We start from the raw sequence: 13,916 nt of genomic DNA on the forward strand, positions 1-13,916 counted from the left end.
TGCTGCACTGTCATAGGGTCAGTACTGAGGGGGTGCTGCACTGTCAGAGGGTCAGTACTGAGGGAGTGCTGCAGTGTTGGATGAGATGTCAATCAATGCTCTTTTTGCTCTTTCAGGAAGATTCAGGGTTTCCTGGCCAAATCTTATTCCTCGAACATTGCTGAATACAGATTATCTGTTCATTATCACGTTGCAGTTTGTGGGAGCTTGCTGTGCACAAACTCGCTGCTGCATTTCCTACATTACAATAGTGACTACATTTCAGAAGTACTTCATTGGCTGTAAAGTGATTTGGGACATCCTGAGGTTCTAAAAGTAGCTGTAGAAATGTTCTCATTGGTGGGAGGGGGTGCGGGTGGAGCTCACTGGCCAGAGGAAAGGGGTAAAAGATGTCAGTGTATCGCAGCTTGGGGCTGCAGACTGGACCAACTCAAATCTCCTCCATCCACCGACTGGCAAAGAGACAGATAAGTGCCCCCTTCACTCATTCAAACTCTGCTGCCTGTATCCTCATTCGCACCAAGTTCCATTCACCCATTAGCCACTGTGCTCTCTAACCAACACTGGCTCCCAGTCCAGCAACGTTTTGATTGTAAAATTCTCCTCCTCCTTTTCATATCCCCTCCATGGCCTCACCTCCCCACCCATCTCTGTAATCTCCTCCAGCCCCAAACCCTCCGAGATCTCTGCGCTGCTCCAATTCCGGCCTCCTGAGCGTCCCCCATTTTAATCACTCCACCACTGGCAGCCATATCTTCAGCTGGCTGGGCCACACACTCTGGAATTCCCTCCCTAAACCTCTCTACCTCTCTCTCCACTTTGGCCAAGCTTTTGGGCACCTGGCTTATGTGACTTGGTGTCAGACTTTGTTCGATAATCACTGCAGTGAAGAGCCCCCGGGATTTTCCGGCTCTGGTGCGGGGATTCTGATGCGGCGATCCAGCCAAGTCCATTGACTTTGGCGGGACCGGAAGATCCCGCTTGCGGGAGGGGCCGGAAAAATCCCACCCTTTCTTTCACTCTCAGAGATGCTGCCGGAACTGCTGGGTATTTCCACCATTTTCTGTTCTTATTTCAGATTTCCAGCTTCTGCAGTATTTTTCTCTTTATATAAAAGCGAGTTAGTGTCGTGAACGACAAGTCCCAGGCGACAATATCCCTGATTGTCTGGGAAAACCCAGGAGTCTCCCAGTCTGGTGAAAGCTCAGCTCCCCGGGCTCCAAGGTGCTAATGGGTGGTCAAGGCTCGGCCCCACACCTCTAATACTGTGGCCCGGTTGAGGGAAATGGGGCCAAAGTCTCTGCATTCCTAAATCCTGCCAGAATTCCCGCCTTCCTTGGACTTTTAGCACCTTGGTCATACCCCGGAATCACCCATGTGGATTTGGGGGGTGTGTTGTTGACGATATTTGCACCCTGGAGAACATTGTGTCTGAGTCCACACATCAGGGTGGAGGGGGAGCCACTCACTAGATGATGATCAGGAGCAGGATCCCTTGTTGATTTAACCTCCCAAGCCAGAGTCAAAAAGACCAGCTATAGCAACCCCATTGCTGCCCAACAGAGACCAAATAACTGGGCATGGTCAGGGGTCTGCCACTGGGGAGCAGGAAACCACTCCGCTTTAACAGCTCCTTCTCATTGAGGTAAAGGCAGATTTCCCTCATCAACTGTCTGGCCTGTCAGGAATAGGATCTTGAGATCGTTCACTCTGTGAGTCTATCCATTTCTCCTTACAGCATCCAGTGGACGACATTGATAAGATGAAGGAAAGAGCTGCAATGAACAATTCCTTCATCTATGTGAAGATTCCACAGGTCCCTCTTTGTGTCAGCTACAAGGTGCGATTACTGTCAAAAAAGTGTAGAGGGAGTTTTACTCGGTATCTAGCCCCGTGCTGTACCTGTACTGGGAGTGTTTGATGGAGACAGCATAGAGGGAGCTTTACTCTGTGTCTAACCCTGTGCTGTACCTGTCCTGGGAGTGTTTGATGCGGACAGTGTAGAGGGACCTTTACTCTGTATCTAACCCCATTCTGTACCTGTCCTGGGAATGTTTGATGAGGACTGTGTAGAGGAGCTTTCCTCTGTATCTAACCATGTGTGTACCTGTCCTGGGAGTGTTTGATGGGGACAGTTTAGAGGGAGCTTTACTCTGTATCTAACCCTGTGCTGTACCTGTCCTGGGAGTGTTTGATGCGGACAGTGTAGAGGGACCTTTACTCTGTATCTAACCCCATTCTGTACCTGTCCTGGGAATGTTTGATGAGGACTGTGTAGAGGAGCTTTCCTCTGTATCTAACCATGTGTGTACCTGTCCTGGGAGTGTTTGATGGGGACAGTGTAGAGGGAGCTTTACTCTGTATCTAACCCCATGCTGTACCTGTCCTGGGAGTGTTTGATGGGGACAGTGTAGAGGGAGCTTTACTCTGTATCTAACCCCGTGCTGTACCTGTCCTGGGAGTGTTTGATGGGGATAGTGTATCTTGGATTCCCAATGATGGAATCCTCTCGATTATTCTGTCTCTATCTGGCACTCAGATTTGATGCTGGGAATCTCCTGAATTTGTGTGTGTTTCAGGGTGAGAAGAACATTGAGGACTGGAAGGATTTCAATCTGGTTTTACCATGCCTGGAATACCACAACAACACGTGGACCTGGCTGGACTTCGCTATGGCTGTCAAGAGGGACAGTCGTAAGGCTCTGCTTGCTCAGGTTTGTCTTCACAGACCTTCGATGTCTCATCTGAAATGTCCATTTCCTAGTTGTTAGAAGAATTTAGCTCAGTGATAATTGCATCCAGGCGCACAGTCCCATCCCTATTCTGACTCAGACACCCCCCCCCCCGCCCAACTTCCGTCAGCTCCTTAAATCCCATTTCAGCTATCTAGTCCCATTCCATGGTTATGGAGACTTAGATTAAGCATTAAGGAAGGGTTTTACTCAGTTCCCATCCTGGTCCTTTGCCCAAGCAACCCTGTCAGAATGGGCAAATTAGATGTCAGTTGCCCCCTCTCTCACCCTGTGCCCTGCCTGCCTTGTGTGAATCACCGTGGTCAGCACTGAGTTCACATGAACTTGCAAAAATGAGAAAAAGGCTGAGAGCTGCTGGTCAGCCTCTCCATCTAGCTGTGAGATCTTGTGCACCATGATAGAGACACCTCCCCATCCCACTTGGAGCTTTGTAAACTCCTGGGAGAGGTGGCAAAACAGATGAAACTCCAGGTGCACCAGGGAAAACAATCTTGAAAATTTCCCTGTAGCGACTGAAACTAGTCCAGATCTCTATGATCCTGATTTACAATATAAGGTACCAACTTCTCATATGAAATGATTATCTTTTCAGCCAGAAACAGCCCAGCTCTCTGCTGAAGCAATTCAGAGAATCACATTCACTGCACTTGCCAGCAGCCTCTTCCAGAGGGACCACTGTTCTCTGGGAAAAGAACATCTAACATAGCCCCGCCCTTAACCTAACCGTGACCCAGGCCCTCCTGAACCTCCGAGTCACAAGGCCTTGAAACCTTAACTCTGTCTCTCCACAAATGCTGCCAGACCTGCTGAGCTTTCCTAGCATTTTCTGTTCTTATTTCAGATTTCCAGCATCCGCAGTATTTTGCTTTTACCCTCCCAAATCTTCCAGTTGCATTAATTATCCTGCATCAAGTCCCTTCAATATCTTATAAACCCTGATCAAATCATCTGTGATTCTTTTCTAAAGCATACAACCCAGCTCTAAACCTCTTTACCCAGAGAATGTAGACAGGGAGTGGTTGAAGCAAATAGCAGAGACACATTTAAAGGAAAGTTGAAAAACAAAGGAGGGAGAATGGAATAGAGCAGGGGTGGCCAAACATACTGAAGCTAAGAGCTGCATACGATATTCCTCAGATGTTCGAGAGCCGCAAGACATGAAAAAACTTTCCACAGGCTAATTATTGCCGGTAGAGGTCTTGTGGTTTGCATCCTGGCCCTCAGTCTTTGAAAATCCAGCTGATATGTGGTCAAGACTGTACAAAGGAAGTCCGTCAGGTGTTGATTTGTAAGGGCTGTGCAATGTTTTGGCTTTACAAACCTTATTATGGAGTGCAGCGATTCACAGCGGTATGTTATGCCAAAAATTGAAATGAGTTGTACACTGGTTTTCTTGAGTTGATGACATTTTGTTTCTGGCACTTGCTTCCAGAACTCGATTACAGATTGTGACTTATGCATCGCCTTTAAACCCTAGTCCTCCTGGAAGTCCAATAGTTCCATTTTTACAGCAGATGTTTGTGTAACCAGAGGTTCGAGAATCAGACAACCATTGTTGACAACATCAACCATGAATGGGTTACAGGAAAGACGAACCTGGCTCAAATTATCAAGCAGCCTTTGTAATTTATCCCTGTTTCTTCACATTTGTGATCTTTTACTTCAATATCAGGGAATGTGTTTACTCTCCTGAGATGGGGAAAGTGGTTAAAGTTTCTTGACAGTTGTCTCTTTATCAAAGCCTTACTTTGATAAACAGTCTGAATAAGGTCAGAAATAATCTTATCCTGCCCAGGAGTGCCAAGTCGAGAGTTTTTGATGCTGCATAGTATCAGCGAGAAACTTCAGATCCTGCATCTATTTGTCATCTTCCAGCTGTCGATAGGATCTTCTCTTCAAGAAAAGCAATGATCGGCTCCAACAGATCCACAAACTTATTCAAGACATTGCTGGTGGACAACCACCTCACAACACAGTAGAAAGAGACGCAGTCGGGCTTGTCTTCGAGATCCAGCTCTTCAATAACATTTTTGAGCTGTCGGTGAGTCTCCCCATTTGAGCGGATGAAATTAACAATTTCAAGGACCATTTTCATAACATCTTCTGCTAGATGCTCACGATGAATGATGCAATTAATAGGGAAAAAGTCAGAATGTGGGATCACTTTTCAAGAGCGCGATTGGGCCTGCATGTTTCCCCACCATTGCAGGTGCTCCATCCGTTGCAAAACTGATGTTTATCCCATGGTACATTAGCATTGGTCAACACTCCGGCAAGTGCGTCTTTTGTGTCATCACCACCAGTTGTTTCTTTTAGCACCACTAAGTCCAACAATTACATCCGAGGAAACGTAACAAACAAATATTGCCAGTTGTTCTCTTTAGCTCTGAAGAAGAATCATACGGACGCGAAATGTTAACTCTGTCTTTCTCTCCACTGATGCTGTCAGACCTGCTGAGTTTTTCCAGCATTTTTTGTTTTTGTTTCGCCAGCTTGTCTTGTATGTCTCTGGATTCATCAAGAGCTAAGCTGAATGCTAGAGAATTCTTCAGATTGTTTTGTATCTTACTTGCAACATCAGCACTGATCTGGGAGATGCACCTCTCTCCCGTATGATAATTTGTGGTATTAGTCGCTGAAGTTTTGGGTTATTTGGATCTAAAACTGCAACAACTTCAGCAGTATTCTTCTTAACAAATTCCCCGTCAGAGTTTGGACCTTTAGCACAAGCGTTGTTCCATGACATAACAAAACTAGCTCCGGTTGTTGTGTCAGCCTCCTTACTGAACGTTGAAAATGCTGCTTCTTTTAACACGGTTAACTTGTTTTTTCCTGATTCTGATTTAGAAGGATACTCAGACGAATTTTTTTTTTGAGATTCCTTTCATTGTGTTGCTTCAAATTTACTGGCTTTGTCCTGAGTGAGTGATGCATTGCAGATAAGGCACATAGGCTTTCCATCTTTAACGGTAAATGCAAAATCTTACTCCCATTCTGGCTTAAAATTTCTGTTTTCATCCTCATACTTTCTTACACTTTGACAATGCCATTTTCATTCACGAAATCTAGAGCTATTTAAATGTAACTTCTGTTTATGAACTGTAAACACAACTTGTATCCTAAGCGTATCACAAGGGTTTCCGATCTTCATCTTCGAGGAACCTGCCTTGGAATTTTCTCCAAAATTCGCTCCAACTCGGACGGCTTCAACGACAGCCCACCTCATGGTTTCAATCTCACCTTCTGAGACTCAGTTCCACTGGATTCCTGACTACACTCGAGCGTCAAATTACAAGCATGATTTCAGCCGTGCCAAGCAGAACACCACTGCCCCAAAGGGGTACCTTTTCCCCAACGGAAGCATGGAGTTACCAACCTTTGGCTGTCCTCTTTGATTACCAGGGCTTCTCCTTAGCCCACTTCACTAAACGTCTGCTCCCCGCAGTGCTTTCTTTAATTTGAGACCACTTCTTTCCTTAAATCAACTGGGACCTGTTCCTGCCCCTTGCCTCTTGTCCCTTCATCTGGGACACTTCTTGGGACCTCTCCCTGTGTCCCTCCCTGGGACAGTTCCTAACTATGGTGCTCCATACCTGGTCACCTGACCCTGGTTTTTGCATCTTTTTTTCTGTATGAGCAGGTGCACAGGACCTGAAGAACTAAAAGCTGCCAAAGTTCACATGTGCAGCCCATTCCTGGCCTGCGCATGCGTGGCAAGTCCAAAGACTGTCAGGACTTGGAGTTCCTGACCTCTGTTCCTGACGAACAGGTAAGTTTGGGTTTTGTAACACCATTTATATTAAGTTGAGATGCACAAATGTGTTCAACCAATATTTTTTGGTGAGCCACACTTAAAGCGTCACAGAGCTGCATGAGGCTTGCGAGCCATGCTTTGGACTTACCTGGAATAGAAACATTGGCAGGGTGGAGTGAAGTTGAAGTTAGGGGAAGACTCATGTGAAGCATAAACACCAGCATAGTTCTGAAGAAGCATAATCGACTCAAAACATTAACCCTGGGGATCACCATTGAAGAGAAACTGAACTGGACTAGCCATATAAATGCCGTGACTACAAGAGCAAGTCAGAGGCTAGGAATCCTGCAGTGAGTAACTCACCTCCTGACTCCCCAAAGCCTGTCCATCATCTACAAGTCACAAGTCAGGAGTGTGATGGAATACTCCCCACTTGCCTGGATGAGTGCAGTTCCCACAACACTCAATAAGCTGTCACCATCCAGGACAAAGCAGCCCGCTTGATTGGCACCCCATCCACAAACATTTACTGCCTCCAACACTGACGCACAGTGACAGCAGTGTGTACCACCCACAAGATGCACTGCAGAAACTCACCAAAGCTCCTTCAACAGTACCTTCCAAACCCACGACCACTACCATCTAGAAGGACAAGGGCAGCAGACACATGGGAATTCCACCATCTGCAATTTCCCTTCATGTCCCTCACCATCCTGACTTGAAGATATATCACCGTTCCTTCACTGTCACTGGGTCAAAATCCTGGAACTCCCTCCCTAACAGCACTGTGGGTGTACCTACACTACATGGACCGCAGCGGTTCAAGGAGGCAGCCCACCTCCACCTTCTCAAGGGCAATTATGGATAGGCAATAAATGCTGGTGTAGCCTGCAATGCCCATATCCCATGAATGAATACATTTTAAAAGTCCAGTTTCTCTCTCCACAGTTGCTGCCAGACCTGCTGAGTATTTCCAACATTTTCTATTTTTATTTCAGATTTCCAGCAACTGCTGTATTTTGTTTTTATTATACTAGCATAGATTGGTTGGGCAGAATGGCCAGTTTCTGTTCTGTAAATACTTGGCAATTCTCTGAACCTATGTAGGTAGAATAGGAGTTTGAAAACTGTGAATTAATCGACCTGGATAATTGCAGTTATAAAAACACCAAATCTGCCCAAGTAATGGGGGCCAAGATAGCTATCATTTGATTGTTGCAAAAAACCCATCTGGTTCATTAAGGAAATCTGCTATCCTTACCTGGTCTGGCCTATATGTGACTCCAGACCCACTGCAGGGTCTGAAGTGCTTTATTGACCCCTTTAATCATGTTTTATTTTCATGTTTGTGAGTTTCCTTTAAGATTAGTTTTTCTTTTTGCAGTATCCCTTCAGGGGGCTGCTTTCCAATTTGTTTCTTGTTTTCTTAATTTAGTTTAATTGGCTGCTTAAAAGAGTAAAAACATCCAAGTTTCCTCTCAATATATCATCCCTTCACCCCACCCAATCCTCAACAGGTAATAAAAGAGAAACTCCGTCTGAAACCAGCCTCGGGATTGGAGGCGAGGGGCAGGAGCACTGAGCTTAAAACAGACGGAAATGCTCAGCAACAAGAGGAGGATGAGAAGGCACGTCTACTGATCGGATCAAAACTGATCTCTGGCGATAAAGCCTCAGGCAAGAAGTCGCTGTTCGGGAAGCGTAAGTGAGGACGGAGATCCGTGGATTGATTCTTGCACTGTTCAGTTCCCGAGTGACTACATGGTGGGCTTGGAAGAAAGATGGCATCAGATTTTACACAACCATTTACGCCACCCACCCCCCCCACCAGACTCCTAAATATAACCCTAGGCACTTTCAACTGCTGTAAAATTGTGTAAAAAAAAAAGTTATTAAAAGCTTCATAAACTGTGATGTAATTAATATTCACACTAAAAGCTGCACTGTTTTGTAGTATCTGTAAAATTTGTAATTTACTGTTTTTTCTGTCTTTCAGCTATAATCGTGATTTTAAAAAAAAAAATTGAGCATTAAATGCAGTCCTTCCTTTACCAAAAAATGAAAGTTCTGGAAACTTTAGCCAAATGACTGTGAAACATGTCCAAGAGTGGCCCCGGGAGTGAATAAATTAGTTACACAGTCGAGTCCCTTTCTCTGTTGGATCCTGTTTGTGAATGTTGCCCAATTTGTGTTAGGGGCCTTTCTGCTGAGGCCTGTTCATGGACAGTCCCTGGATGATGAAGATTTGTGTCGGCCACTGTTTATGACTGAGGTCCCTCTCACCCCCTTCCCCATCTGCACTACCCCCCAACCTCATGCTGATCAGATCAGTTGACTCATCTCCCTTCTCCCAGAGACAAAGGCGGCGATCCTCCCGACACAGCTCCCCAACCTCCAGCTGCAGTTCTGAGCAGGGTCAGTGGGAAAATGAGCAGAGCTCCAGCTCCCAACCTCAAATAAAACCGTAACTTTTTTTTAAAGCGTATGGAAACCCACAGACCAAAACTAGGAAAGCTGCCAATCACCAGGAATAAATGCTACAGAATTGGTGTCTGTTAATTCAGTGTTTTATCATTTAATCCTTGGAGCATTGTGAAATTTTTTGCAGGGAATATTTTGAGCTTATTTGATACTGGAGGACAGTTTTCGTTTGGTGATGTTTTATTTAGTGGGTGTGGGCAAAGCATTTAAAATTGCTTCACTGCCCCTCTTTCGGGTTTCTTCCTGTCCAGGTTTGCAGGTAAACCTGGGAATGACTAATTTGGGGAGGGGGTTCCCAAAAACATCCCACTACCCCACCTTAACTTAGTGAAGTTACCATTGTGCTTCTTGTGGCCAACTGTCAAGCTCCCTTACTGGATTTACAGCCTAAAGCACAACTCACACGCCAAGCACTGCCCCCGACTCCTCCGATTTTTCTGTTGCGGTTTCAGCTCCGAGCACAAGCGAGCGAGCCACATGTACTCAGGACATGGTAGTGGACTTTATCTCTATTGGGTGTAATCAATGCGTTGCTTTTTTTTAAGAATTACTGTTTTTTTGAAGTAGGTGCTGCTCTCAGTCACAGGTTCCACTGTAACAGGTTCATGAACGTATATTTTACATGTAAAAAAACTGCAAAGAGCTAGGAATAAAGTTGTTTTGTAACAATCTCTGTGCGTTTCTGATTCAGACCAAGGGTTGCTGACTTTTGTATGACATGAAAAGTATTTGCATTGCTGTAACACTCTTTACAACCTTAGGATGTTCCAATGTGCTTGACAGCCAATGAAGTACTTCTTGAACTGTAGTCATTGTAATTAGAGCGCAAGTTCCCATAAACAGCAAATGAATGATCAGAGAATCTGTTTTGACTGATGTTGTGGATGGGGTGATGGGTCAGGACACTGGGGAGAACTCCCCTGCTGCTCTGTGCCAATGGGCTCTTTTCTGTCCACCTGAAGGGAGAAGGTGGGGCCTTTTAATGCCAGATTATAGCAGGACAAAGGACCCAGAGCTATGCTGCTCCACCCTCCTGAAAGTCAGTCATTTACAACATGGGAGGTGGCCATTCTGCCCACTAATTCCTTACCCACTCTCCATGGAGAAATTGAGTCTTTCTCCCTCACTCCATCCCTAAATAAAGTGATTAGATGTCATGCATGCAGCTAAACTCTTTGGATAGCTCACTTTAGATGCTTTTAATCCTGGATCCAAGGTAACAATTGAAGGAATTCTGTTTTTTGTGACCCTGAAAACTTTTGTCATGCAAGAATAAAGCACATGCTGTGCAGATGAACACTAGGAGGTGCAAACTGATGACTATTTCAGGCACAAGTAGCCATGTTTAAACAGGGCACTTTGACACAACCTGGAAATTGATGTTAATGCAAATTGCTTTTTGGTAACGCTCTGCTTGAAACATGGTCATTAAATGGCAGGGTCTGGAATGGGAGCGCACGTGTGCTGCAACAAAAAGCATCCCTCCTAGTAATCGGCAAACATTGCAGGTACTCACTGATGGGGGTCTGGTTGTGGGACTGCCGAGATACTCTCCAGTGAGGAACAGACAGTCCGCACAGTCTCTGAAATAAGGTGCACTGAAGAGAGAACATGTCACAGGAGGTGGAACCCAACTATTAGGCAGCTCAAGCCAGACTTCAAAAGGAATTCATCAGAAAAAATTGTGTGTGGATCATCAGGTTTAGTTTATTTTTGTAAAAAGCAGGCAGCTGGGCCTGGAAACACAAATTAAGACAAGGTTATTTGCTAATTTTCTCAAACATTCACTGGTTCCCACAAAACAGCCAAAGATGTCTCATTAAAAACATACCAATTACCATCAGTAGTGACAAATGGTTTAATTGTAAATCCCTGATTATCAGATTTTGAATGTGTTACAGCCTGTCTGACAGTGAAACCGATTCCAGCCCTCCCTGACTGTGCTCCAGGCCTGTTTTTTAAATCAACCCAGACTCAAACACTTCAGCAGCTTACCCACCTTCCATTTTGCCAAATGCAGGACGTGAACCATAGAATAAACCAGGTCTGATTATAGAAACTGCCGTGGCTGTGGCAGTCTTTGCTGCAAACCATCCTTTCTCTGTGTGAACAGTCATTCCCATGGTCAGGAACACCTGCTGTTACTGGCTCGGATTTGCATAGTCCAGGACAGGGAGTGAGGATGGCCACACTCAACAATACAGCAAGGAGAAGCACAATCCACACTGCATGCCAGGTGAACATTAACTGTCCTGCCACAGAGCTGTTTTACACAGGAACCTCAAGCCAGATACTAAGCATATGAAGCAGAGTCACTGCTCTCTGTTCCTGAACAGGCATGGGGGCAGTGCCATCAATGACCAAGGGGGTACATGTAGCATGCAGTAACGTAAGAAGTTGTGCTTTATACAGCGAGCAGCAGGAGGTGGTGACTGGCTTTCTCACACACACACACACACACACATACACCAGGTTTTAAACGGCAAGTGGGGGCAGCGGGAAGGGGAGGGGAGGGGAGGAGAATTCCAGGAAAAATCCTCTCCCCCTTTGCAACAAACACTTTTCACAACATGGTAAAAGAATTGGAAATTTGTGACCCCTCCCCAGGGGTCTCCATCCACGAGAACTGGCCAGTTCCACAGCCCCTCACTGACCAGCTCTAGAGTACAGAGGAACACACTGGCTGCTCGGTTGCTTTTCTGGATTTGTAATGGGATTCAAACATTCCCACAGCATCTGAAAATGTACAGCCACACCAATCAACCCAAAACTGTACAAAACTGAATGACAACTGAACCTGAAGAATTTGACCTTACAACTGGCAAGAGTATCTGTGCAGCTTGTAACTACGATGGGTTTAAATTGTAAGATTCAAAAAGCGGATGCAGGTGAGAGTGAGTGTACCGCTCCAATTGTCCGAGGGGTTAAGTGGCAGTCTCCCGCCTGGCTTCCGCCTCAGTAGACGTGTACCATGCCGTACAGGAAGGTCCAGAACAAGATGTAGGTGAAGAGCCCCCCGACCAGGCCTCCAGTGAAGAGTGGACGGCGGGATTTGAAGTACTTGCTCCAGTGACGCCCAGCTTTTACTATCAGCAGCACAGAGAGGAGGAAGGAGGCAACAAAGTAGAAGACAAAACCTGTCAGTGCAGTCAGACCCAGGATCCCAGCCGTGGCTCCAGACAGCGCAGACACAGACGTGCGGCAATAGTCCAGAATGGCAGCATTTCCTCGCACTGCCAACTCACTTATAAACTGTGGACCCTCCCGTTTAAAGCCCATGGCAGCCATTATAAACTCAGGAATTCTACTGGAGAGAAGAGCCTGCGAGTGAACAAAGGGGTAAATACTCAGTTACAATAACAATTTGCATTTATATAGCACCTTTAACATAGTTAATCATCCCCAAGGTGTTTCACAGGAACATTAACCAAAGACAGTTTGAGACTGAGCTACATAAGGATAATAGAGCAGGTGACCCAAAGCTTGGTCAAAGAGGGAGGATTTATGGACCATTTTAGGAGTGTAAGGGAAAGAGGCATAGAGTTTCCAGAAGAGAATTTCAGAGCTAAGGGCCCAGGCAGCTGATGGTACAACTGCCAATGGTGAAGCGATTAAAATCAGGGATATCAAAGTGGCCAGAATTAGAGGTGGTCAGAGATTTCAGAGAGTTGCAGGCTGCAGGAAATTACAGAGATATGGCGAGGCCATGGAGGGATTTAAACACGAGAATCAGAATTTTAAGACCAAGGGGTTTCTAGAAAAGAAGTCAATGTAGATCAGCGAACACAGGAGTTATTAGTAAATGGGACTTTCTGCGAGTTAGGACACAGGCAGCAGAGTTTCTGAGCAGCTGAGGTTTACAGAGGCTGGAAGATGGGAATGCTGCGGAGGTGGAAGTGGATGGTCTTCGTGACAGAGTGGAAAAGGGATTGGAAGCTCATCTCACGATCAAATCAGATTGCAAGGTGGTGAATGGTCTGGTTCAGCTTCAGGTAGAAGCCAGGGAGAGGACAGGATCTGGTGCCTTGGGAACAAAGTGTGTGGCAGATACGGAGTAAAACTCATAAGAAATACAAGAAATAAGAAACAGGAGCAGGAATGATACATGCTTCCCCTCAAGAGGGCTCTTCATTGAATACATTCATGGTTGATCTTCAACCTCAACTCCACTTTCCCACCCTATCTCCATCTCCCTTGGTTCTCTTAAGAGTTCAGAAATCTCTCGATCTGAGTCTTGAACATAATGAATGAGCACTGACAGCTCCCTGGGGTAGAGAGTTCCAAAGATTCAACACGCTCCAAGTGAAGAAATTTCTCTTCATCTCAGTCCTAAACAGTCAATCCTTAATCCTGAGACTGTGTCCCCATGTTCCAAATTCACTTTACACTTTCCCCATCAAACACTCCCAGGACAGGTACAGCACGGGGTTAGATACAGAGTAAAACTCCCTCTACACTGTCCCCATCAAACACTCCTAGGGGAGGTACAATATGGGTTCCATACAGTTATATGAGTTTAACAGAGTGTGTAGTGTCAGTTACAGACATTGGAGATAGTTTCCAGGCTCTAGACTGCTCCCTCTGCACTGCCTCTCTGTCTCTCTCAGCGCCCTCTGCTGTTCACCCTGTGGAGCAGCGCCAACTCGTCCGGGGTCCTCTCTCCCACTGAGGTGTCCAATTCAGTGCCAGACCGGGAGTGGCGCTGCGCCTCAAGGCCTCGGCCTCCCCCCTCTCGCCAGCCCGGCCGGCATAGCTAATATTGAGTCTGGACCCTGCCTTCCCGACCCTGTTGTCAGTGATAGGCAGCTAATCACTCACCGGCGCGGCCCGCAGCTTCTCCCTCACACAGACAAACGAACAGCAGCTTCCCCTCAACACGCCGCCATTACCTAGGGAGCCCCGCCCACTCCAGTCACCTTTCACCTTCA

At 46.0% G+C, this 13,916-nt stretch overlaps 2 protein-coding genes across 3 annotated transcripts in view; one reads left to right on the forward strand and one right to left on the reverse strand.

The window, feature by feature from the left end:
* Positions 1-9,659, forward strand: part of LOC121283233 (protein KIAA0100-like) — an 82,360-nt gene extending 72,701 nt beyond the window's left edge. For both annotated transcript variants that reach the window (XM_041197562.1, XM_041197563.1), the window contains 3 exons: positions 1,739-1,840; positions 2,580-2,714; positions 8,025-9,659. In XM_041197562.1, the coding sequence (XP_041053496.1) occupies positions 1,739-1,840; positions 2,580-2,714; positions 8,025-8,216 (429 nt within the window). In that variant the 3' untranslated portion in view covers positions 8,217-9,659. The remainder of the gene's footprint in view (positions 1-1,738; positions 1,841-2,579; positions 2,715-8,024) is intronic.
* Positions 9,660-10,675: 1,016 nt separating this feature from the next.
* emc6 (ER membrane protein complex subunit 6) lies at positions 10,676-13,898 on the reverse strand. Its single transcript, XM_041196593.1, has 2 exons — positions 13,807-13,898; positions 10,676-12,309 (listed from the first exon to the last, which is right to left on the reverse strand). Exon 2 carries the CDS (start codon positions 12,274-12,276, stop codon positions 11,944-11,946), a length of 333 nt encoding a protein of 110 aa, XP_041052527.1. The 5' UTR covers positions 12,277-12,309; positions 13,807-13,898; the 3' UTR covers positions 10,676-11,943.
* Positions 13,899-13,916: the final 18 nt, after the last annotated feature.

This window comes from Carcharodon carcharias, chromosome 10 (genome assembly GCF_017639515.1).
Source record: "Carcharodon carcharias isolate sCarCar2 chromosome 10, sCarCar2.pri, whole genome shotgun sequence".
NCBI classification, from domain to species: domain Eukaryota; kingdom Metazoa; phylum Chordata; class Chondrichthyes; order Lamniformes; family Lamnidae; genus Carcharodon; species Carcharodon carcharias.

What these genes read in the sequence shown, in the direction of transcription:
- emc6 (XM_041196593.1), bottom strand. Translation starts at nt 12,276, where the DNA reads ATGGCTGCCATGGGCTTTAAACGGGAGGGTCCACAGTTTATAAGTGAG.